Consider the following 26,727-nt stretch of genomic DNA (forward strand, 5'->3'; position numbering starts at 1 on the left):
CCATTTACTGTAACCGTGCGGCCGTGTTGTAAGATTTTATAGATGGTTTTTGAAGATCCGAATCTTTTTCTTTATGAACGCTGATGACAGCAAATATATTGTGCAGATGGTTAATAAATTAGCTGTAACGACGACATCTTCCTACAGTTCACGCCATTAAAGCATTTTATACCTCAACATAAACTGTAGAAAATCAAACGATGGACTGAAGTGTCCTGATGCAGGACGGCGTCTTTGTTACCGTCAGGCTTCACTTATTGAACAGCTCCAAAAACTCAGAGCAAACACAGGAGTTTGTTGTGTGGAACAAATGAGGTCCACAGTGTGACTGATGGCAGCTGAACAAAGGTTTGGGCGTCGGGCGTTCTTCAGGAAACCCTCCTGAGTCTCGTGTCACCTGTTTCTCACCTGAGACGTTGAGCTCAGATCTCTGACACATCAGTGTGATTCTCACGGTTACAGCAGTACTACTGAACAAAATGCATGTGTCGAAGCCACTAGTGGACCGAGTTCGTGAGCTGCTCAATAACCGAAGCATCTGCTACCCCCGTGCACCCGACGGAGCAGTCTGCGGGTGATCACCTGTATTTGGACATGAATATTTGCCCCGTACATGTGCCAGCTGCAGTATCAGTCAGATAAATGATGTAAGCATGGACACTTGTGAAAACTACCAGCCTCTAACCCCGACTCCGGGGGCTCGAGGTGCCACAGAGCAAGCCCTCCCCAGAACCAGCTCGAACGTCACTGCTTGAGCTCAAACGGACTTCAGTAACCTTGAAGCTGAGACGCTGACCCACACTCCTGACAGCTGGTGCTGACTTGTTGAATGCCACTGGAATGCATATGTTTATACTGAAATGAGTGTTTTCAATGTTCCACAGCCATCCATCCTAACTTGACATTAAAGTTTAAAACCTGCCTGCTGTGTCGACTGTTCATGGATCAGCTTCACTCAACATTCTGATTAGCAGCTGTTTTTAAGAACAACAAATTTCAGCCTTTGTCATGTTTGTGCGACATAAAAACAACAACTCTCATTTAGCTCTTGTGTGTTTTGGATAATTGTCCTCCAGTCTGCCCGACGTCTCTGCTTGCTGGAGTTCGAAGAATTCCTTCATTTAAAAATGTTCTTGAAATTCTGAATATTTCCGATGGTGCTAAATGTGTAAACCAGCTGCTGGTCAAACTCTGGGCCCTTTTTGTGTGGAGATTCAAACTGGGGGTGTCCACAGACTTTTCATGTGCTGTTGTGGTTGCGTATCGATCGTTTCGTAACCTCCTTGCCACACCCAAAGTCATACAAAACCTTTATTTAGGAAAGCTTTTTTTAATTTTTACTTTTCGGCTGGCTGACCAAAATTACAGCGCGCAGCATCGACTCGTCCAAGAGGTCAGAACAGTCCCCAGAACAACATCCACAGAGCTGCAGGCCTCAGTTAAAGTCAGTGTTCATGGCTCCATCATAAGAAACTGGACAAACGTGTCCTGCAGAGCCCCGAGATAAAAACCACTGCTGAGCAACAGGAACGTAAAGGTCATCCTGATGACCCCGAGATGGGCTGACAGACACCAGTTCAACTTTTTGGAAGGTGCGTGTCCTGTTACATCTGGTGTAAAAATAACATTTGAGCAAAGGAAGATCATGCCAACAGTAAAACACGGTGATAGTGTGATGGCCTGATGCTGTTCTGTGGGAAATGGAGCCATGAATTGGTGCTGCAGAGACAACCAGTTAATAGGTTTAGGTTTTCCACACAGGTAGGTCTGGATTTATTTCCCCTCAATAAACACCTGAACGAGAAATCAGACGAATGAACATTTGGTTGATTTAAGTTCAATCAACTTCATATTTGAACAGAAGAAAAAACTAAGCTGATGAGAATTTAAAATGAAATCTAATATCAACAGTAAAAGAAATCTGGGTTTTTTGCATCTTTACATGAATGTTTAGATCTGAATTTAACTCAGTTTGTTCACAATTTAATATATTTTGTATACAAGGAAGAGAAACCAAAGACCTGATCTGTCAGGGATTCATCCACAGTGTCACAATCCCCACCGTGAAGTGAAAGTGGAGTCAAAGAAACGCTGCAGGAGAGTCTTTTAAGGGTTTTATGAGATATACTGTTTATTCACAGAAGACCATAAACCAGTAAAGAAGAAAGAGCTGTGACGTCCTTCTTCATTAACAGTTCGGCTCCTTCGCGCTTCTTTGGTTCGTCCATTCCTCTGCAGCTCGGATTAAACGGTAAAATGTGATCATCTTGGTTAAAAGGAGGGAGGAGCGGAGTGGGCCAGTGCCCTATACTGTTTGTGGTCGATTATGACAGCTTCCGTCCGGCCGTGATGGCGGCCTGACACAGACTGTTGCTTTAGGAACTCCAGTCCTGTTTGCCGGTGTTGTGCCAAAAAGTGATTTCTAATGTTTCCGTGTATTTTTATGTGTAATATCTTTACGTATGTTGGTAAATAGACTTCGGTGAACAGCGTTTACAAAGAGGTTATATGTAGAATTAAAAAATTATCTGTTTTTCAAGTATCTTTACAACTCTGTGTTATTGTACTTGCATTATAACCAATCCGGTCCTTTATGCCCACTTTAAATATTTTTACTGAACTATCGTAATATTTGCTGCCATTTCTTCTCTTCTTGGCCAACTTACTCTGACAAAAGACATTTTTAATGTTAATGAGATTTTTTTAACTGCATAAATAAAGGTTATATAAAAGTCGCTGCCAAAAACTGATTGCGGCTTCTACTTGTTACACTAATGTTGTTTGTGGCTCAAGATGACTTTATGTCACCCATAAGGGACGCATTTAACATATGTTTAACATATTATAGCCCAACAAGTTACTTATAGCAGTTTAAATACGAGCAATCAGCTTTTGGCAAATACCGGAAGTCAGTTTTTGGCAGACAATCACTTTTTGGCACAACACCGGAATGTGTCTGTTTGTTAATGCTCCAAAATGCAGGTGTGACCTGAAATCCTCCATTCGGATTAAAGAGCTCTCTGGTCTTTAAAAAGGATCATTTTCAGTTTTGCTCTTACGCGCGTGCACCTGATGGAGAGGGGACCGGGCTCGGGCGAACATTGAAGCCTGATCCGACCCAGCGGCAGCACATGATCTAATAAACCCAAACTAACAGCAACTACACCGCAATCAAAGCCTTTTCAACAGCAAACCACTATTTTTACATTCTTAGACGTGAAAATGTGAGAAACGAATGGAAATGAGCGCAAAAGCAGAGGGAGGTGGAATCCGTTCCACGAGTCCGTGCCTTTCTTTGCGCCTGGCTGGTTCTCTCCACCTTTAAAGCAGCTAGAGGGAAGAAAACAGCTGAGAGGGAGGCGACAGCGCAAATACAATGGTCACTGAAACTGCAAAAGACAATCCGAAGGCCGATTATTTCCCAGCCGAAACGAGCGATTGCCCCAACTCTCCCATCTCTTTTTCCTCCGAAGACGGCCAGCTAAGCAGGAGGCGCGACACCCAGACCACCAGCGGCAGCATCATCCCGGAGGACAGCGGCAGCATCCAGGCCCTGGTCACCTCATCCGCAGCCGCCGCCAGCATCATGACATCAGGGGAGTTCGTGCAGACCGCTCCCCTGCTGGCGCACAAATCCAAGAGGAGCATGCTGTACAAGGCGCTGTGCTTCCTCCTCCTCATCTTCCAGGGCGGCGTTCTGGATTTCTACCTCATCATCTTCACGGACTTGTACTGGTGCTCGTGGATAGCCACGGACCTCGTGGTGATCTCGGGCTGGGGGATTTTCTTCATGAAGAACGCGCGGAGTAAGCGGGAGCGGGCCTGCGGCTTTCACCAGAAAAGCTCCATTTTCGGCTGCAACCTCGGAGAGTTCACCTACGCCTACCTCGCATGGCTCATCTACGTCATCGCCTGCACCCCTAAGGTGGTGCTCATCCTGGAGACCTCCATCCTGGAGCTGATCACGTTAAAGGTCCCGTTCGGAGCGACCGGCTTCAAAATCGTCATGCTGCTGTCTGCGCCGCTGCTCTTCTGCCTCATCAACTCCATCATCGAGGACCTGAACGGTTCCACGCGGCACCACTCCCAGAGCTGCTTCATGGGCACCTGCCTGGACCTGCTGGACAGCTTCACGCTTGTGGAGATGCTGCTCCGGAACGAGATCCCCACGCTTTATCTCAAGTACACCGTGATCTCGGTGTACTTTGTGGCGCTGGCCGTGCCGGTGGTCTGGCTGTACGAGCTCACGGCGTCCGAGCTGCGCTGCAGGTGGCTTTGGGCCCGTTTCTCCACGGGCCTGGTGGTTAACGCGCCCCTGCTGGTGGTCAGGTGTTTCCAGGTCTACATCTACAAGATGCCGGTGTCCGTGTTCATGTTCAAAAACATCTTCTTCTTGGCCTGTAAGCTGCTGGAGCTGCTGGAGCAGTGTGTGGCGTTCCGGGGGGTCCGCAGGCTGGCTGGCGGCAGCAACCCGGCCCAGTTCTCCCACTGCGTGTCCGAGAACGACATGTGTCCGCACGGGTATGTCAACACTCTGGCTGTGGCTCAGTCCTAGAGCCGTGGCGGCCGTCTCTGCCTGTGACGCAGGACAGACATCTGGAACCTGGAAAATCCCAAATAGCACCGAGTGTCTGCCTCGGGACGCTTTTGGATTCACGTCCACGCGATAAGCAAAGCAGGTATCAGATAAGCAGTGCAGATAAAGGCATTAAGCTGCTAAATAACAGACAAAAACAAACCAATTTTCTAATCAGACTGAAACTAAATCTTATCTCCTGTGGTGCGCTCCTGTTGGGCCTCCCAGCTGCATCTAAACATAACTAAATATTATTAAAGGGCCTCGAAGAGGCTCCGTGTCTGTGTTACCGCTAACAGACGTGTCATTGGTGGGAAGACAAGAAAATGTTCAGCATACAATAAAAAAAATGGCTGATTCAGGTCTTTCTGTGTCCGTGGGCCCAAAGGCAGCTACGTAATGATCTTAATGATGATCTGATTAATTCAGTGACTGTGATTTGAAATTTAAACAAAGTTAATAATCTGCTGTGTAGCAGCTCCAGGGTCACCGAGCCTGTCAGACTACAACAGACTCACTAATTAAACCGCAGGCAGCACATCTGGCCTTTGTTGTTAATGATGATGCTTACTACCAAACCACTTTGTGATTAATCACATGCAGAGCTGTGAACAAGTATCTGACTGATTTCTTCTTTTGCATGTTTGTCACACTTCTGTGTTTCAGATCATCAGACTTTCTGATTCTAATAGGATTTAAAAATAACCTGTTTAAATACAAAATGTGCTTTTATATGAGGAAGGATGATTTTATTTATCGTTGGAAAAAGTTAAACCTACCTGTACCTGTGTGAAAAGGGGACTGCCCCCTAAAGCTGATAACTGGCTGTGGCAGCAACAACTGAAATCAAGTGTTTGCAAAACTGGCAGTGAGTTTAACTTCACTGTGGAGGAACTTTTCCATCAGGACATCTTCATGTTTTTTACCATTTAGAGGTGGACTTGCTGGTGTCCTGCTGCAGAAACCCACTGTAGAGCTGAGCATTCCCGGGAAGGTTCACCACTGTTCCAGGTTTTCTTGGTGGATGGCGTTATGGTTCCCAAAGCCTTTGACATGGCGTTCTAACCCTGTCAGGCTTCCTTCTTTCTGTCCTGATGTTTTTCTTGTAGCCTGCTTCACTTTGTCAGACTCGTTCTGTGTTTGATGGGTTTTTATTGAACAGGTCTGACCTGAAACACTAAACGTGACAAATATGCAAACGAAAAGAAAGAAAAAGCAGAAACAAGGAAATACTTTAACAAATACTTTTTCACTCTGCTGCACACGAAGCCTTTCACGGGGCCCTCAGAGCTTTGTCTGCTTGTTGAACCCGCGGCCATAGTGCAGGTGGTGGTGATGTCACACCATGTTGCTCAGACGGAGAAAAACACGAGATAAGAAACGGCCCATTTACCGTTTTACACAAACGACTCATTACTTTACAGGATGACGTTATTTTCAGAACAGCGTGTTCCCATTTATGTTGGAAATGATGTCGCGTAGCTGCCTGTGGCAGCAGGTAAACTCGACGAGCTTTCTGCGTTTGGCGCTCAACGTAAACGGATTTTCCAGTTTCTGGACATGCCTGGTGTCACCTGTACCAGCCTTACAACGAGCCAGCCAACAGGTGCTACAGTCAGACACCTGCAGACTCACAACACTGCTGTGTGTTCAGCAGCTGTGCTGACATCAAACTGCAATCTGAAAAGTCCAGATTGAAGTCCCGACGCCGGGCTCTGCTCCACCTGATGTACATCAGTGTTTTCTATCAGTGACAGTGATGTCTGCTGGTCTTTAATCGTACTGAAAATAGAGCAGACTTGTGTGTAAGTTGCTTACAAACCAGCAGTGCCACGACCCCCGTTCCTACAGTGCCACGACCCCCCCGAGGCGTCTGTCAGATCCTCTTTTAATTCTTCTTCACTCTGAGTTCTGACTCTGCAGTTGTTTTGGTCACAAACGGGCAGAGTTCAAGTTCAACAAACAAACAAACAAAGTAAACAAAAACGCGTCTAATCAACAGCTACATTATTTCTTCATCATTTACAGTTTGAGCCCAGAAAGCTCAGCTCGCTCTGAGCACGTCTGTTTCTAACATGCTCAAACTGGTTTCTCCACAAAATCCAATTAAAGGAGAAAAATAATGATTTTTTTTCAGTATATAGCAGAAATATCGAGTTCAGCCACATTATTGCAGCTTTGGCTGTGCTCATCAACATCCCTTCAGTCTGATTTTAGCTTCTCGCTGTCAGCTGCGGTGCATTTTGATGTAAGTGCCTCTCAGTGCGTTACAAATAGCTAAAAACCATAATGCAGCGGTCGGAGTTCAGCCTTCAGCTTTCTGTGTGAAGGCTGAACATGTTTGGTCATTTTTGAATTTCTAGCTGTTTGTTCAATTATTCTCTGGCTGGAAGATTCCAGAAGAAAAGAAACATGGACGTCAGCGTTTCACAAGCTTCTGTACCTGATACAGAGTCGGTCAGAAGCTTTAAACAACACGAACACGTATGTGTACATAAATGAACTGAATTTGTATTAAATTCATGGTTTTCAGAGTGTATATATCATTTTACTGAGATGAGACCTGAGGGGGAGACAGTCTGCGTCCAGGTGAGGCTGGGGAGGGCACAGGTAATTACCCCCTTCCTGATATCTTCATTGTTTTTGGCATATTTATCACACTTAAACATTTCAGAGCATTAAACAGATTAATATTAGATAAAGATAATCAGATTAAATACAACCTAATAACTCGTTGTGGCAGCAAAAACTGCAATCAGGTGTTTGCAGCAGCAGGTTTGAAGGATTTGTTTCATTGAAAGTCTTTGACGGCATCACAGGGTGGAGCAGTGTGTCTATTACACTCTTTGCTGGGTCGAATTATCTGAAGTCATCCAGCTGCTGAAACCCAGAACAGCACAGCAGCACGTCTGCTGCTATTCTTTTAAACAAGTGTGTTAATGTTCGGCCGAATTCAACGGGGACTCAGAAGCTTCAAATGTCTCACAGCATACACAGAATATTATTCCCAAAGTCTTTATTTTATTTATGTTTTAGATAAATGTAACATGAGCCTTTGTTTTATTCCAGTTACACGATTGCAGCTCTTGCTGCTGAGGGTGAAACGATCACTTATTTGATTTCTCTTTTCACTTAATCAGTGAAATTATCTTTAAAAAACTGCATTTTGTATTTACTCAGGAGATCTTTAGTAGTAAGATTTGTTTAATGATCTGAAACAATTAAGTGTGTTAACTATGCAAATAATAATAATAATAAAATAATAATAATAATAATAATAATAATAATAATAATAATAATAATAATAATTAGGGATGCAACGATACCAATTTTTTCAAACCGATACGATACCGATACTTGGATCTGAGTACTTGCCGATACAGAGTATCCGATACTTCTACCACACACACACACAAATGCAATGAATTGGAAGACAGGTTTTATTTTATTCTCTGCTGATAAAAAATAAAATCTTAATAAAAATGACCACAAAAAAATTTCAAGTGAAAAATAAGCACTTCTGTTAAATTATTGCAGAGTCTCCACATTGTAATTGAACAAATATCACTGAACTATTGGCACTGTCTCGAGCTTTCAGAATAATAAATAAACACTTCTGTTTATTTATTATATTTCATATCGCAGCTCGAGTATGCTGAGAAGACGGTGCAATCCTATGTTTTCCACGACCGGCATTGGCTGGTCATCCAGAGCGATAAAATGAGTCGAGCCTCTGTTATTTTAACTGCCCGTGGATTTTCTCTTGACATTTTTCTTCGCTTTTCCAAAACCTGAGTTAAAGTTGGCTGTTCCACACTGCTGACATTTTGTTTAGCCTAGCTACAGCAGCCTCCAGTTTCTCTTTTTTATCTGGAGCTGCCAGTCTCACTCGCCTAACCCTGTGCCTGTTTAGCGCGGGATGTCCCCCTAGTGGCCAATCTAAAAAACTACAACAGAAATGACAAGCCACCCTCTGATTAATGAAATAAGTTAGTATCGGTTCATGGTATCGGTTAACTTTTACGAGTATGAGTACACACACATTTTACAGTATCCGCCCTGATACCAGTATCGGTATCGGTGCATCCCTAATAATAATAATAATAATAATAATAATAATAATAATAATAATAATAATAATAATAATAGGACTTTACATTAATAGGACACTTTTACATCAGCTGGTATCACTGGCTGTCTCTCTCCTGCTTTATGAGCTCGTTGTTCTGTATCTTGCGATCACGTCTGGTAAAGTAAAGTTTATAGTATGTGTGCAATATCAAGTCTGAGTAATCTGAACATGATTTAGTGCCTATTGCTTTGGAGAGGAGTGAACTTTAACGACGGCGAGTGTCGGTGTGTTCGTGACCAGTGTGTGCAGCGTAGATGATTGTTGAGGAAAGGCGGCGGCGGCGGCGGGGACGTAACAGAATTATAACCTGTTTGTTTGGCAGCAAACATGCTTTGCTTTTTTCATAATTTCAGTCCAGATTAGAAAAAATGTTTTGTCAAGAAATGCTTGTTTCTGATGCACTTTGTTTAAATATATCTGTTTACTATATTTAAGGTTTTTAGTTTCATTGAGAACAAACGATTTTATTGAACCTTCTCACAGCAGGTGAAGGAAATCTGAGTGAAACAATACTGACGTCTACACGTCCAGCAGCGTGTTACCTCAGCGCTGTCCAGCTCTTTACAGGCTGAAGGACAAAGAACACATTGCAAAGCAGACTGATAATAATAATAATAATAATACCTGTCAGACACGATGATGTGCTCACTGTCAAAGCTAAAGCTGTATGAAGGAGTTTGAAGCCTTTTAACTTTCACGCTGCAGCACTGATCGTCTGGAGGAAGTTCAAAATGTGCACTTTGCTTAAAAGATTTACTGACAAACACTTTAAAATGTGTTAAATATGCAAAAAATTGCAGAAAATGTCGACATTATTCGACTCCAGTGTTAGGAAGCGATTGAAACGGAAACTTGTGTGATGTTGTTGCACGAACCCTTAAAAGCAGTTTTCTGTTGTGTTTGTGTCGAGACTATCTCTCTGCCTTACATGTTCCAGATGCTGATGTTGAGGCTGTTATTATATTATATGTGCTATGGTATGACATTGTCTAAGGCAGAGAGAGTAGGGTACCAGTGGCCTCCACTCTGGCTCTGAATTATCTCCACTCAGCGTCTCTCTTGCTCCTCCCCCGTGAAGGAATAAGACAGGCTGGATCTGACACATCTAATTGGGTTCAGTTCAGCTGCATTTATATGGCGCCAAATTAACAACAAGTGTTGCCTTAGGATGTTCTTTAGACCAATAATACACAAGTTAAAGGGGACTCACCCTGCAGCAGAACCAGGGTGAGGGAGGTGCACAGGAAACAGATACACCCACGTGGCAGAGAGCCGGAGATGAGAAATAACTAATGATTAAACGCAGAGTGGTGTATTAAACATGAAAAGAAACATTGCATCATGGGAAGCCCCAGCAGCCTATTGCAGCAGGGTTCGGGGTCATCTTAAAGCCTGTCAGACCTGCCAGCTCTCTGCTCCCTGACAGCCTTCTCTCCTGGCACCAAGGCTGATACGCAATCCCCACACTGAGTGCACTGAGTGCACTCGGAGCTTCCCATCCCAACAAGGATGGGACGTCATGGCCTGTGACAATCCTTTGTTTCTGCAGGAGATGCTAGTTAGGCTTTTAGGTTCCCTTCAGCTCGGTGGCAGCCAAGGCAGTCTGTGTTGCTCCCAACAAAAACTACCACAGGATTCTTGTCACACTTAAGGGACCTCATAGGGTCACGCTTTACCGTGTTCCCCACACCATCTGGTGACCAGCTGTCCCTCTGTGGGACTTGGACAGTGCTGATTCAATTCAATTCAATTCAATTTTATTTATATAGCGCCAAATCACAACAAAAGTCGCCTCAAGGCGCTTCATAGATACAGAGAAAAGCCCAACAATCATATGACCCCCTATGAGCAGCACTTTGGCGACAGTGGGAAGGAAAAACTCCCTTTTAACAGGAAGAAACCTCCGGCAGAACCAGGCTCAGGGAGGGGCGGGGCCATCTGCTGCGACTGGTTGGGGTGAGAGAAGGAAGACAGGATAAAGACATGCTGTGGAAGAGAGACAGAGGTTAATAACAGATATGATTCAATACAGAGAGGTCTGTTAATACATAGTGAGTGAGAAAGGTGACTGGAAAGGAAAAACTCAGTGCATCATGGGAATCCCCCGGCAGCCTACGTCTATTGCAGCATAACTAAGGGAGGATTCAGGGTCACCTGGTCCAGCCCTAACTATATGCTTTAGCAAAAAGGAAAGTTTGAAGCCTAATCTTGAAAGTAGAGATAGTGTCTGTCTCCTGAATCCAAACTGGAAGCTGGTTCCACAGAAGAGGGGCCTGAAAACTGAAGGCTCTGCCTCCCATTCTACTTTTAAATACTCTAGGAACAACAAGTAGGCCTGCAGAGCGAGAGCGAAGTGCTCTAATAGGGTGATATGGTACTACAAGGTCATTAAGATAAGATGGGGCCTGATTATTTAAGACCTTGTATGTGAGGAGCAGGATTTTGAATTCAATTCTGGATTTAACAGGAAGCCAATGAAGGGAAGCCAAAACAGGAGAAATCTGCTCTCTCTTTCTAGTCCCTGTCAGGACTCTTGCTGCAGCATTTTGGATTAGCTGAAGGCTTTTCAGTGAGTTTTTTGGACATCCTGATAATAATGAATTACAGTCGTCCAGCCTGGAAGTAATAAATGCATGAACTAGTTTTTCAGCGTCACTCTGAGACAGGATATTTCTAACTTTAGAGATGTTGCACAAATGGAAGAACGCAGTCTTACATATTTGTTTAATATGTGCGTTGAAGGACAATGGCCTTCCATGAGCCAGTTTAGCACCTGTGAATGGTGGCGTCTTTGTGCCAGCCAGTGCATTGCCCCTCTGTCTGCCATAGAATAATGAAGCAAAGGCTAGTGGACCACTGTTGTGAGGGTAAACCTTCTTGGTCCCAGGCCCACAACCACGAACCAATCAGGTCCGTGAAGACGATGAGGTAGAAATCCCTTACTGCACAGGTGTCCAACTCCAGGCCTCGAGGGCCGGTGTCCTGCAGGTTTTAGATGCGTCCTTGATCCAACACAGCTGATTGAAATGTCTAAATGACCTCAACATGTCTTGAAGTTCTCCAGAGGCCTGCTAATGAACTGATCACTTGATTCAGGTGTGTTGACCCAGGGTGAGATCTAAAACCTGCAGGACACCGGCCCTCGAGGCTTGGAGTTCGACACCCCTGCCTTACTGGGTACCAGGTGGGAATCAAGCTTGCAACTCCCACTCCAAAGGTGTAATAATAATAATGCATTTATATAGCGAGACCCTCAAAGCACTTTACAATTCCACTATTCATCCACACACTGGTGGAGGCAGCTACAGTTGCTATAGCTGCCATATTGCACCATCAGCCCCTCTGGCCAACACCAGTAGGTGATGTGTCTTCCCCAAGGACACAATGACCAGGGGATCGAACCAGCAACCTTCTGGTTACAAAATGAGCTTTTCAACCCCCGAACCACGATCGTCGTGTAGTCTCACTACTACACTACACAGCTGCACTGACTTAAGCTGCATCTTATACATGTATGTGGGATAAAGAAGGTGGAGTGATAGTCTCGTTACTAAGAGAACTCGGGTTACAATGTAACCAATCGTTCTGTGAGACGAGGACATTCATCCCGTTAAACTGATTCCAGTTAAACACATGGAGCAGAAACTGGCTGCACTGTACCAGGACCAGTCTGTGACTGCTGCGTCTGCACAGCTGAAGCCCTGAGACCTGCACACATGCAGCTATCTGAGAGAGACGTTTCATGTTTAGCAGAAAAAAGTGAACTTTTGGTCAAATCGTTGATTCTTTTTTAACGAGTGTTCATTGGTGTTTATAGATATTCATAAGATGACATGTCGTTGCCTTGGCTTTGTTTCTGTTATTTGTTTGCTGCTTATCATAGTTTACCATGGTACTCTAAATGATATATTTTATACTATTTTTGTATTATTTCCTTGTGCCAGTAATCTCTGAAACACTTGCATATGTAGACAGTGTTGTTGGAAATGCTCCCTCACAGTTTCTGAGGGATTTGCACATGAAGCTTGAGACTAACACTTAGCAGGACCGTATCTAGATGAAACTACGCTGACGTGTTGTGGGTCTTTACCTGCATGAACAAGCACAGTGCACAGTTTTACTGAAACTACCAAAGGCTTTAACAGACATGGAGATTCAGAGGAGCCGCTCATGATTTCTTCTTCTTCTTTAGCCGTGTGAAAAACGGTGATTTTAACACTCCTGCATCAGCTTTGCTTTTCTTCTAAGTTTACACAGATGTTGATGGGTTTTACAGAGGGGACCTGACCTGTACTATAAAATTGTGTGGTGTATATCTGTACTGATATAATCTATGTAGCCAACTCTATGTGTCAGAAGAGTCACGCGGTCGAAACCTGAAATAAATACTTTCAATTAAAAACAACAGAGAGTTTTTTTTATTGTGGATTATGTTCTCAGAAGGTGAGGATTGAAAATGTGACACAAATGTACGAAGCATAAAATAACATCTGTGCAGCAAACAGGAGGAAAAACATCAGATTTGATTTTCAGGTCCTTCAGAACCAACGATGAAGCTTCGTGATGAGAAGTGCTCGTCGTTCACAGCTGTGCTGCACACGCTAGCGAAGCAGCATCACGCTACAGTTAACTACATTACATCAGTCACTCACCGTTAGACTGGAGATGGAAAAATGAGCCTTTCTCAAGGGAACAAATACAAGACTCTGATCTGAAAATATTCATTTGCCTCCAACTTAAATCACTTCTTGTTTGCCTGGTTTAGGCGTCAGGCATAGCTGGACTGGCCATCGGGCATACCGGGCATTTGCCCAGTGGGCCTCTGGCGATTTTTTGTTTTTATGGGCCGATTGATTTTTAAAATTTTTTTTTGGAAGGGTATAAATAATGAAAGGTGTTGGATTGGCCAATTGGTCATGATCGACTCTGGGCTGGACCAATTACAGCCGAGGAGGTCGGATGCACCCTCCCCCTTGTTTAGCAATCTTATAGGCCATCCATCGGCTCTTTGTTACTTCGGAAACATGGCTTAAACAATTTCCACGACGTAATCCGATAACAACTGATCTCTTTACCCGTCGGCTTCCTGTGGCTGTCATGCAACAGGTGTTGTGTCAAAAACTGATTTCCAATGTTTGTGTGTATTTTTTATGTGTAACATCTATGTTGGTAAATAGACTTCGGTGAACAGCGTTTACAAAGGGGCTATATATGGAATTAAAAAACTATCTGTTTTTTCAAGTATCTTTACAACTCTGTGTTATTGTACTTACATTATAACCAATCCGCTCCTTTATCCCCACTTTAAATATTTTTACAGAACTATTGTAATATTTGAGCCATTTCTGCTGTCCAACTACTTCTTACAAAATACATTTTTAATGTTAATTAGACTTTTTTTAACAACATAAATAAAGGTTATATAAAAGTCACTGCCAAAGACTGATTGCGGCTTCTACCTTGTTACACTAATGTTGTTTGTAGCTCAATATGACTTTATGTCATCCATGAGGGATGCATTTGACATATGTTTCACATATTATAGCCCAACAAGTTACTTATAGCAATTTAAATACGAGCGATCAGTTTTTGGCAGACAATCACTTTTTGGCACAACACCGGCTATTGCAGTTAATAATACAACAGTTTCTTGCCATTTTTTGTGTTTCTTTTTATCGCTGTGTAACTGAGTTCAATTGAAAGCCTGCGTGCGCTAGTACCGCTTGCCACAAGTTCCCAGAATCCTTTGCGGTTTTATCCCTCTATGACGTCACATTTTTGGTGGGCCGGTCTCTAGTCAAAATGCCCGGGCCGATTTTTTGTCCCAGTCCAGCCCTGGCGTCAGGTGTGTGTTCAGGTATGCCAAGCCCCTCCCTCACCCACTGATTCGCCATTAAACTTTTATTCTTGTATGCATTCATCCCTCCATCCATCCCTGATCTTTTTCAGGGTCGTGGGGGCGCTGGAGCCTATCCCAGCTGTCTTAGAGTGAGAGGCGGGGTACACCCTGGACAGGTCGCCAGTGTGTCGCAGGGCCAACACACAGACAACCATTCGCACTCACATTCACACCTATATAGGCATATATACATGTTTAGTGGTTTTCCAGAGGCTCTTAAATGTGCCCTGCTTCCTCTCTGGCCTTTTCAACATGCAGCTTTTAGGCCACATGTCCGAGGAGACAAACAAAGAGTCTGTGCAGGCAGGGAAAGGAAACAAAGTCTACTTCCTGTAAGCAGCACAATCACACCTGTGTAGGGGGCCCGTTAGCAAAAAACGCTGTTACAAATTCATTTAAACCAAATGCAAATATTTTGTTAAATTCATGCTGGAGCTGTTTCCTACAACATCACCCGCTCATGTTCCCACGACAACTGTCGGGTCAACATTAACAACACAAGTTTCAGAGTAACACAAGTATAACTACACTGATCGCTGACAGTCAGGCTGCGATGCTGGAACGATTAATGACGCAGCTGCAGTACAGCTTTAAAAACATCACATTAAATGCATTTTGGATTTTTCTTTGCAGGAACCAAACTCTCAGTAATTCAGTAGTTCATCCTCCTGCTACAGTCACACAACATAAACCGTTATTTGCAACTTTAAAGACTTTTAAATATCCCATTAAAGCATTTGTAATATTACACAAGCACATTACTGGTCAAAGGTCTTTTGCTTATTGCCAACTTTTAAATGTGGAACTTTCTGGCCCTCCCTGCGATCAGCTGCACCGGCAGTCGCTGGTTTGCGAACTCTGTGAACGATTAACACCAAAGAAGAAGCCGACAGGAACAGTCTGCCACAGCAACATCATGTTTCCAGTAAGATCATCAAATATACGTCACACTGTAATGTCAAATCCTTCAAACAGCTCCTTCTGCAGCTTTGCCAAAGCCGCCAGTGACTCGTCTTTAAATGCACAGTCGTGCTGGGAGGAGTTTTTTGAGCTGTAGCCTTGATCGGAGCCACTGCTCGGTCCTTTTGGCTCCTGAGCCTCGTTCTCCTCGATCTGCACATGTTCAGAGTTATCCATCCCAGCGGGGGGGAAATGCTGCCTGGGGACACTTGTACACGACGACTCTGGAGAATTAAAGTCCAGGGAGTTCGGCGGAGCTTGGCTTCTTTGGTCCAAATAAGCAGAAGCTTGGTTCAGAGATATCCAGGAGTCCTCCTCATTATCTTCAGTGGGAATGTGACTAAAAGGTTCATCGACGAGGGAGATCCAGTTCTGCCTGGGCGGCGGTGGATTGTTTAAAACGGGCTCGGCGACGTAGACGGACTCTGTCAGCACGTCGTCCAGGCCTGATGGATGCTGATGTCGGTCTGTTGGGTTGACTGCAGGGATCAGTTCTATGACTGAGGACAGCTGAGTCTCCGGGTTCAGCTCGGGGGTGAGAATGTGAATGCTGCTGCTGTTTGCATTGATTTCCACATCGTGAACATAGACAGGAAACTCATCTCTGATTAGAGGGACGCATTCAAGGACAGGAGGAATATGCAGCTGTTCAATAAGCATGTTGGCGTCCTTTAGCACCTCCTCTTCACTAACCACACACTGCTTCTCGAACCAGTCGGGATTTTCAAACTGGTGGGCCTGGAAGGTCTCGATGGCGGTCCTCAGAGCTCTACCTGAGGGACAGTTGAAGTATTCGTCTGCACCGATTCCCTCGATGTGCTTCACCTGCCCTGGCTGATACTTCTCGATGTCTAAGATGCGGAAGAAGAGCTCTTCGAAGTGCTTCATCAGCCTGTATTTCACCGCAATGTCGAAAACCGACGGCACGTCTGTTTCGCTGCTGATGTCATCAAAGTAAGCTACCATGTACTTGCCCAGCGTGCCTGCCTGGTGCATTTCTGGCAGAAAGAGGTTGAGAAAAGGAGTGAGCATGTCGTCTGTGGGCGACAGGAGGTCTTCCTTCAACGTCACTCGTCCCTGACCACACATGGCCTTCCACTTCGCCTGGACGCCTTGCGAGCACAGCACGAGAATCTTGTCCGAGGGATCTTTCAGCTGCTGCCGCTGCCACTCGAGCCAGCGCAGGCGACCCACCATGCCCACCGAGGTGGAGTCGAGCAGGTCTACCAGCACCTTGGTGCCACACTTTGTCTGGAGGAAGGTGCAGAGTTTCAGCACAACGTCCCTGTACAGATGGTGGTCTTGTGAGTAGATGACCAACACTTTGGGCTTTTGTTTGACTTGCTGCACTTCCTGAACTCCCTTCGGTCCTGCACTGACATTAGTTTTCCCTGAAAGTAGAAGAGAACACGAGAGGATCATCAGCAACCGAAGAGCAAAGTGAAACCATAACATTCGTACACAAATCGATGGAGAGCCACGTCTCCAACCAAAACCTTTGAAGTTAGAACTGGATAAAGAACTTAAAGGCGACTAACCTGGCTTCCTGCAGATGACACACAAAGCAGCTGCCATCAGTATACACATGGACACCACTCCCAGGGAAACTAACCCGTAGGGAGGGGCATGATCTGCTGCGAATGCTGTAAGAAACAAAAACAATTCAATGTGACACCAACAGATGAACAGACACCTGAGCTACAGTAACTGGTCTGTTAGCTCGGACGACACCGGCTAGCCTTCGCTCCCCGTGTGCTTCAGCGAGCCTCGGCCACCCTGGAACTCATCATTATACTCGCCAGTGTTTCCTGCTGCTAACACATCAACTAAGGCTACGTTCACACTGCAGGCGAAAACGCATCAAATCAGATTTTTTATGCGACCCATATCCGATCATGGTATGACAGTGTGAACGGCACAAAGCCGATATTTTCAAATCTGATTCAAATTCCCAATTATCAGCGCCCGAGAAGACATCGCGAACGCTTCCTGGCCATCCGGTGTAGATGTCAGTGAAACTGTTGGGAAGACAACGTTGGAGAAACGTGAACATTTTATTTGTTCTGTATAATCTGCAGATTCTGACAGAAATCTGCAACTATCCTTTGAAGCAGCAATAAGGATCATTATTAGCTTATTTACATTATTATGTAAATAACAAAATAACTTAAAGCAAAAATTGGGAAACGTGAAGTCTGAAGTCTTTATATTAAGACCATCAGTCAAACATACTGTTGCTCTGGGTCTAAACAGAGCACGTTGTGTGTGACGTCTTCTTTTGCGCATGCGGCCGCTTTGAGCGTTCACACTAGAGCACGTTTGCTGTCACATTTTATTTGTAGTGTGAACGAGCAGACAAAAAATCGGATTTGATCAAAAAATCTGAATTGAGCATCAAGACCTGCAGAGTGAACGTAGCCTAAGAGGACAAACTCTTCACTTGTCCCCCAAATAGATCCCACCCACTACCTGGTGTGATGATGGCTGCTTCTTACGTAGCACTTTTTTACCCTGCCCTAGCTTTGCTACCTTTACACATCTTGCCTCATTCACCTTCACACAAGCACTTTTTTCTATGTTTAAGTGATTTCCATGTAACATTCGTTCTCCGACAGATGCAGAAAATGAAGAAAGCAACTGACTGCAGCAGCCTAACTAAACTAAAACCCAGAAACATTTATTTTGGGTATCTGAGCAATTTTTGCAGCTACTTTGTTCCAAAACCAAACTATTTGGTTACATTTAAGTCAAAGTTAAATGGCTGTTAAACCCACTTTTCCTCGTAGATGCAGAAGCTGGTTTGAGTTATAATAGTAGCAACAGTAGCAAGAGCAGAGCAAGCATCAGTGAGAACAGATGCAGCACATCATGAAAGGAGGAGGTGGGCTGTAGAGTGGGTAAGCTAACGCAGCTAAACTCCACATGTGTGCGGGGTGGATACGCGCAGACGCTGAACCCTCATGTGGGCCGCCATTAAGCCATTAAGAACAACTATTCATCTCACGACACTTTAGAAACGTCAGTAAGAGACTTTTCAGTGTTACAGAAGAACTAATGTCAGAAAAGATGAAACGAAACAACGTTTACGGAAAATGCTGGGAATCAAACCCCTGACCTTATCATTACTTTATGAAGTATTCACCTGACAGAGCATTCAGCCGCCCTCTGACTCAAACATGATACTGACCTGCAGGACCTTTCGTCACACTGGGGCAAATGTTCTGAGTTCTCCTTCGACGGGTACAGTCTTCACCACATTGTGTGAAATAAGGTTTAATCTGCAATAAAGACAACATGAACGTGTGCACTCAGGTCAAGTGGGATCCTACAGAATGGTGAATTATTAGAATTAAAATAATAATAAATATGATTAAACTAGCATCACTGTGCAGAACAGGCTTGAAAGCTTTACCTGAACATCAAACTGGCAGCAGGATCTCGGCCAACTATCCAGGCTGAACGTTACATTCAGGGTCTGATTCGCCTGAAAACGAGTTTGACCAACATTTAATAAACAACACAGTAAAAACAATATTTTAGATGTTTCACCAAATAAAATTCTGTTATTTTCATGTCCAGCTTCGTCTTTTTGGACGTGCATATGCACGAACCTCGTAACGCCGAATCTGGAGCGTATATTTGATACAGGACATCAACCTAAAACCAACATATGCAAATTAATCTTACATCTCTTTTTGTAATAAATGGTACATGATTCAATAAATACTCCAATTTCAAATAAATTATAATTGTCTGGCAATTATTTCATCAGTCGTGCTTTACAAGGTAACATCTCTATATGACTGTAGTTTACACACGATAAGCAGCTTTTTCTACAAGTGACGCAAAAAAAGAAAAGAAACTGCAGAAAGAGGCAGAACGACGTTTCCTGTACGGAAGAAATGTGTAAAAACTAGGTTAAGGTACAGAATATAGGCCACTGTGACGACAGTGCTGTTGAAATGAAACTGCTAACTGCACATGAACTCTTTAACCCTTTAAGACCTACCATAGAACCAAGTCCGCCAGAGCTTATATTATATGTTTACATGCTGTGGAGCCATTTTTGGGAGCATTTCAAGTTGCTATACATCAATACAACCATTACAGCCCAAATTTTAATAATATGTCTGCATTAAGTGCATAGTAATTACATAAATTGCAAAAAAGTGCAATAAACTACAAAAAAATTGAAAATCGTTTTTGTTTTTTTTAACATATATTTCTAGTTAGAGAAATTTAAGAGGCTTATCCCTCAAAACTGTAAATACAAAAAAGTTGCACAAAATAGTTTCCCACCACAGGAAATTTATTTTGAGTGTCTTCATAGTTTTATTTTTGAAATACACCAATTTTTATACACTGCAGGAAAAACTAAAATAAATATTATAATGCAAATTTGCAAAAAAGCAGCATATGCATCAAAATAAACTATTTCCAGCAGTGCAATATGAGTCCTAAGCATCCCAGAAACCACACAGAAAGTCAGAAAGTCAAACATAACTTTTAAAAACACCAGTATAGGCTCATGAGGCCCGGACGGTAAAAAACTACATTTCCGTGAAAATGACGTCACTTCTGGTTTCAGGCAGGTCATGGCGGACATGCGATAGTTCGTGCTGACGTCTATTCCAACGTAGGAAGTGTTATGAACAGCTGATCAGATCAGCAAAGCGTGTTTCTGGAATATTATGTTTTTGTTGCTGCAAGTGCTTTTTATGCAGTTTTTGCAAAGCTATATGTGGAAGGAAACTGTGACCGAGGACAAGCTGATGGCATAAGATGGAAGTACAACTCCTCCGGTTTTAATATGCAAAAAAAATCTTTGCGCTAGCTCACGTGGTTGCAGAGCTACCGGGATTTAAAAATAGTTACACAAAACGGAGCGTGCTGCTCTGACACAAAACAATTTGAATATGTAGGATGATTAAATTTTATTTATAGCAGGTTTCTGTGAGGCAGAGAAATCGATTTGTACTAACAGACACTTGGAGGAGAGACCTGATATTTCATAATCACATTATTAATTCTTACCTTATTTAAACTCTGTTTGTCCTGTTTAGAAGAGCAGCCGTCAACAATAACCATGTACTGCTCACACAGGCTGTCGGGGCTGAAGCTCACAGCCAGCGCAGGTTTTCCATCAGCTAGAGCGACCTGACTCAGACTGATGTCGGGCTGCCACAGACTTCCTGTCAGCAGACAACAGGACACACGTGCTTTATAAGATTTACTGACTCTCACTGGATTTAGAGCTTCTATCTGTGACGTACCTCTCTCTGTGCAGAACTGTGTATTCCTCATTTTTGGATCTTCACATCCTGAGTAAACCAAAAACAGTTTCAGAAAATCGATTATAGAAGATCGTCTAAGAGCTTCACGAGTCATTAAACCTGCCATGGGACAGATTTCTGTATTTGAAAAGATCTTTATGATGACAACGAAAAAGGATCACATCACTTTGTCTCAAACACTTTTTACATTCAAGTCTTCAGGATATCTGCGGCGTGAGTTTCCCAACCAGTGATTTATGGAAAGGAGAGGGTGTGTGACTGCACACAGCTGGGCCTCTGTAAGTATTTAGTCCAGTATATTCCAGCTAATCATTCGAATGATTCTCCAAAAGTTGATTCTGTTCATCTGGACGTAGCGTTTTCTGGGAGAAACGTTTTGTCACTCATCCAAGTGACTTCTTCGGTCTCTGAGTGACGAAACGTTTCTCCCAGAAAACGCTACGTCCAGATGAACAGAATCAACTTTTGGAGATTTATTTTCCTGGATGATTGAGATGCATCAGGACCATTCGAATGATTGTATAAGTTCAAAAAATAACAACAAGAAAAACTCTGAACAAAAATGAATAAACAGAAAATCCCAAACTATTCCAAGAAAGACAAACGGGAACAACCAAACACTGGCTCTGAATTCTACTCACCAGGGACTCGGACGTTTTCCCTGATGTCGTAGCTGCTGTGGTGCAGCTCTGGTTTGGGTATGTTGAAGACGGAGACCTGGTAGCTCTGCCCCGGGTCCAACACCAGCATATCAGCTGAGAACGACCACTGAAAGCCAAGAACATCGCCGAGCGTCAGGAGCACACACGGGAAACCTTTGCACCAGTACGAACGCCGCTGCTGGACGTGCTGGTGCATGTTTGATCCTCACTCACACAGTGGGATGAGCGTGATGGGAATAATCAGTGACATGACAAAATGTATGTGGACCTGTGTAGTAGTTTTCTGTGTATGGCTGGTTAAAATAACGCAGTACTTCACAGCACTTGAAGTATCCTCGTCCATTTTTAATAATATCGATTTATTGGATATTTTTTGTATTATTTGTAATGATGAAAAAAGACATGTTCAGTTTAATGAACTTTAGCTTCAGCTTTGCTAAACTTTGGTAAATTGTCTCCATCATTGCAACCGATCAAATGTGTTGTTATGATAGTGGAGGAAAGAGGATCCCGACAGCGTCAGCGATGATGCTGCGGTGAGCAGTGGTTATATCAGCAGTTCCTTTACAGGTTAGAAGTTTGCACTGAGAACAACCATCATGTTCTCTGTGTACGTTCATCCTTTGTTCAAATCATTTGGTCAGAGCTCAGCAAACAATCATTGAAGTTGAAGCTTTGTCTGCATTAAATGTTGCTGCAGGGATAAAGTTACACAACACTGAAAACCACTCTCACCTTTTCTCCTGATGGACTCCTCATCGGCAGCTCTTTTTTGAAAGAATATCGAACACACAGGTTCTGATTGGTGGATTCCACCAGGACATGAAGCTCGGTGGCGTTTAGGAAGTGGATACTACCTGCAGGTGAATGTAGCAGAAAATATTCAGGTAATGCCGAGAAACACGAGGCAGTGAGAAACAAACAAAAACACACACATTATCGTAACCTGGAGTAAACGCCAAGAGTGTGCAAACGCGCATTTTTATTATTGATCTTCTGTTTCTTTTCCAAATAAACTTTCCTTTTTGCTAAAGCATATAGTTAGGGCTGGACCAGGTGACCCTGAATCCTCCCTTAGTTATGCTGCAATAGATGTAGGCTGCCGGGGATTCCCATGATGCATTGAGTTTTTCCTTTCCAGTCACCTTTCTCACTCACTATGTATTAACAGACCTCTCTGTATTGAATCATATCTGTTATTAACCTCTGTCTCTCTTCCACAGCATGTCTTTATCCTGTCTTCCTTCTCTCACCCCAACCAATCACAGCAGATGGCCCCGCCCCTCCCTGAGCCTGGTTCTGCTGGAGGTTTCTTTCTGTTAAAAGGGAGTTTTTCCTTCCCACTGTCGCCAAAGTGCTGCTCATAGGGGGTCATATGATTGTTGGGCTTTTCTCTGTATCTATGAAGCGCGTTGAGGTGACATTTGTTGTGATTTGGCGCTATATAAATAAAATTGAATTGAATTGAATTGAAATTGAATTAAAAATAGTTTTAATGTAACAGTTTGTTTCCTGATATCTTATCAGATTTGTTTTTACTATTTGTGAAACAAAGTGTGATAAAAATCTTTCAAGGGGTTGACTCAATGTTTAATTTTATTTATTTTGTTGTTGTTGTTGTTTATGCTGTTTGTACATGTGCAGCACTTTGTGAACTCTGGTTTTATGTTAAAGTGCTTCATAAATAAAGATGGAAAATGAAAAAACACCCACGTTATAAATAACTGTCCTGACTTAAATCATCATCATCATCAGTTTTAAAATCAGGGATTGTTGAAAAGCTGATGGATCTGTGATGGACAGTGTGTACTGTTGTTCATCCCCTCAGACTAACTCACCATCATCCTTTAGCTTCCAACTAGCCTCCAGCACTGGCTGCAGGAGTCCTGCCTCATCTGGCCTGACGTGCACGGACACCTGCAGCTCCTCTGGGTTGCTGGGAGTGTAATCATGAACTCTCAGCCAGCGTTTGTCCAGACAGTTCGCTGCAAACACACACACACGAGAACAGTGTCATTGTCCCAAAGCAAAGGTTTTTAGTTTAAGCGATTGTGTTAATTGTGCGTCTCTCTTTTTGTTGCTCTGTTCCAACACTGTGTTTGTTACTTCCTGGTATATTACAGCACGACATCACAAACAACTCTTCCCAAATGTAATATTGGTGCATTTAAAGAATAATTTTTGTTTGATTGTTTTCCAAATTCTTGTTGCCGTCTGAACCAGAGTCAAACCAGGAAATCTGAGCAGCAGCAGCAAGAAGAAGACTGAAGAGCAGAAATCCACTCACTTTTACGAACTTCACAATTCAAATCCTGGAGAGGAAAAGACGGACAGAAAGAGAACATCAGTAAGGAGACGTGTAGTATTCAGTGTTAGAAAATGTTTCCATCGGCTCCTCTAGGAGCCAGTTTCAGGTCCTATCAGTCACCTGTAGGGACGTTACTCTCTTTTTTATTTGAAGAGGAGTCACGTGAACGTGATGTTTACAACAACTGTTACAATATTCATTCAGCAAACAGCCGTTTGAATGCCCGGATGTTCTGTTTTAAGTTGCTGTACAACGCTGCGCCTCACACACCGACACACGAACACTGATTATCTGATCAACAGCTGTCAATCATTAGCATTGTGCGCAGTTACCGGTTAAACTGTGACTTTGTTCTTCGCCACACAAACACCAAAGAAAATAAAAAATCTTCACTTGTTATACAATCAAATGAAATCATGAAACAGGTACGAGGACTACTCTCTAAGTAAGTCACTGAGTTAAATGAATTACGAACAGTGCTCATAGTTTTATTTTAAAATCCTTGTTTAGAGAAAAATTGGCCTTAAACAAAATGTAGCTCCAAACTGTGTAAGAAACAATAATCTCACGTAAAGAAGAAAAAAATATCGAATTCTTTAAAAACACAAACTTTCTTTCTCTACCAGGAAAATTCAAACAAAGTTTCTTTTCAAGTTTGTCTAAAATTATTTTCATAACGTTTACAAACAGGAACAGGAAGTGTTTGTTGTGTTCGACAAACTTGGATGGACCACGCTACTGTAAAACCTTTCTCACCTGTCGAGAGCACTTGAGGCGTCCGGATAAAATCCTGAGCGTGGCCGACAGCGACACGCACGTTAACAGCAGCAGCGCTCGATGGAGCCTCATCTTCTCCTTTCAAACGAACAACAGTCGCTCAGTCAGACGCTTCTCTGTCCACAGTGAAGCGAAAACCCCCGACAGGGTGTAACTGGAAAACTTCCTGCTCGATGTGACATAACCTGCTCGATTTACAGTAAGTTACTGAATGCTACCTTCAGGACCCGTGGGAATTTAGACTACTGTTCTGTTGACTCTGAGGAGATTGAATATAAAATAATGGATAATTCAAGAAACACTTCATCATCATCGCGATGATTCGTTTGTTCCGACTCACGCACGGTGAACGACGCCTTCTAAAGCCGAGGCTATGATGGGATTTATAAATGACTGAGCCCATCACACTCGTTCAATTTTAAGAAACGCCTCAACATTTACATTAAACTTGAACTTGCACATTAACACTGTGCAAACAGAGACAGCAGTAAATGACAGAACAGCGTCAGTGAGCAACGTTCATAGATTGTTTCTAGTGTAAAGAATTCAGCCTCCCACTAAGGGTACCCGGTTCTCCCATTTTTCTCACTGACAGTGAACGAAACATCAATTTTCCGTTCTCTTCCTGGTTCTGAAGCTTCGTTACTGTCGTTACTGTCGTTACTCACAAAGGCTCAAAGCAGCGTCGTGGGGAGGGCCGTGAAGTTGAAGGTCGGGGGCGGGAACACTAAGGTGTAACGTGCAGCGTCACATTTGAACGTAACTCATGTGTCGGCTGCTCACAGCAGACAAGAACAAACAGCCAGAAGTAAACTGTGAACGGATCCGCACAGCCGAGAGGAATAAGTTTACTCAAAGATGTTGACGCAGATGCCACAATAATTAAACCCCGCAGGGCCGCGTTTACACATCCCGCCACGAGAGCAACAGGAACAAACTAAACCATCAGCTGAGCAGTGAACCGACTCCACGGGGTGACGTCCCCTCAATGATGCTCGAGCTGCGCTGAGGTACAGTCACCACCAGAGAGCTGGATCATTTTCCTTTATTTAGCACGTTTTTAAATGAACTTTGTACAAGTTGTACAAAATATACACATACAGCATAATAAAAGCCGAGGGCTCAACCAGACCTGAAAGCAAGAACAAACAGAGTTTTTTAGGAGACTGGGCAGATCTTTGGAAGCTTAAAGAATTAAACCAGGAGCCTCCACTGAAAAGACTCCATCGTCTCTGCTTTGAAGCCTGGATCTCAGAGTCTGCGGGAGCAGCTGGTTCATAGTCCGCAGTGCTCTGGTAGGATCATAGGGTTTCAAAAGTTCTGGCATCAAATCATTGATAGGGGAGACCGGGGATAGTTGTAACACTTCCAATTTCTCCAATCAGAGCTAAGTTTCAAATGATGTGATTCATCCTGTACATGCCCAACTCAGTTCTGCTATCACATGTGAAAAATCAGCACATTTTGTCAAACACAGACAATTTAACACGAAAAAAAGTAATTTATATGCCAAAAAGTAAGTTTTTCTACGTTATTTCATTTTCTAATAGCATTATCTGCTTTGCAGTTAAACTCATCTAACTTAAATTATGTTATTTGTATGTCTGTGGGGATATATTCTGTGTAGGTCTTTAGTGCTAATGTTTTAGCCGTTGGCTGTAATGTTAGCTAGTTCATGGCTATAGGAGTCTGGGTCAGTTGTAACAATAATGCAATGTTACAACTTACCACACTATTATTTTAACTTATATTAAACAAGTTGGGGCAACGACATCAGCAGAGAGAGGTTCACTGGTCGCTTTTGTATATGTGGTTAATGCCATTGGCAACACAATTCCTCCACTGTTTGTGTTCCCACACATACGTTATGCAGACCACTGTGTCAGAGATGGACCAGTAGGAAGTACTGGTAATAGAAATAAATCAGGATGGGTGTGAAAAACAGATTTCCTCATCTTTCTGAAGCACTTTGCAAACCACACCAAGGTCAGCCATGATAAAAAGTAATGGAATTGCGATGCTGGTGAACAACTACATTTTTTCAGTTTCATTGTTATGTTCATTGGTGCAAGAGTTGTAGGTTATAATGCTCACTGAGCCAATGAGGCCAAACTCAAGG

The 26,727-nt window shown here is 43.2% G+C and overlaps 2 protein-coding genes across 3 annotated transcripts; one reads left to right on the forward strand and one right to left on the reverse strand.

Moving 5' to 3' along the window:
* Nucleotides 1-176: 176 nt before the first annotated feature.
* Nucleotides 177-25,532, reverse strand: il17ra1a (interleukin 17 receptor A1a). Of its 2 annotated transcripts, XR_014870295.1 has the most exons (12): nucleotides 24,588-24,773; nucleotides 23,811-23,835; nucleotides 23,362-23,508; nucleotides 22,259-22,380; nucleotides 21,503-21,629; nucleotides 20,841-20,888; nucleotides 20,602-20,759; nucleotides 18,980-19,051; nucleotides 18,755-18,845; nucleotides 17,106-17,210; nucleotides 14,313-16,958; nucleotides 177-2,889 (listed from the first exon to the last, which is right to left on the reverse strand). XR_014870295.1 is itself a non-coding variant. In XM_085138442.1 (11 exons), exons 1-11 carry the CDS (start codon nucleotides 24,678-24,680, stop codon nucleotides 15,553-15,555), a joined length of 2,394 nt encoding a protein of 797 aa, XP_084994568.1. In that variant the 5' UTR covers nucleotides 24,681-25,532; the 3' UTR covers nucleotides 13,600-15,552. The 2 variants fall into 2 exon arrangements, 1 of the variants encoding a protein (XP_084994568.1); XM_085138442.1 differs by lacking the exon at nucleotides 177-2,889 and having other exon boundaries at nucleotides 13,600-16,958; nucleotides 24,588-25,532.
* On the forward strand, nucleotides 2,831-22,426 carry tmem121b (transmembrane protein 121B). Its single transcript, XM_085138448.1, has one exon. The coding sequence runs from the start codon at nucleotides 3,377-3,379 to the stop codon at nucleotides 4,553-4,555; it is 1,179 nt and encodes a 392-aa protein (XP_084994574.1). The 5' UTR covers nucleotides 2,831-3,376; the 3' UTR covers nucleotides 4,556-22,426.
* Nucleotides 25,533-26,727: the final 1,195 nt, after the last annotated feature.

The sequence above is a fragment of the Neolamprologus multifasciatus genome, chromosome 17 (genome assembly GCF_963576455.1).
Source record: "Neolamprologus multifasciatus chromosome 17, fNeoMul1.2, whole genome shotgun sequence".
Taxonomy (NCBI): domain Eukaryota; kingdom Metazoa; phylum Chordata; class Actinopteri; order Cichliformes; family Cichlidae; genus Neolamprologus; species Neolamprologus multifasciatus.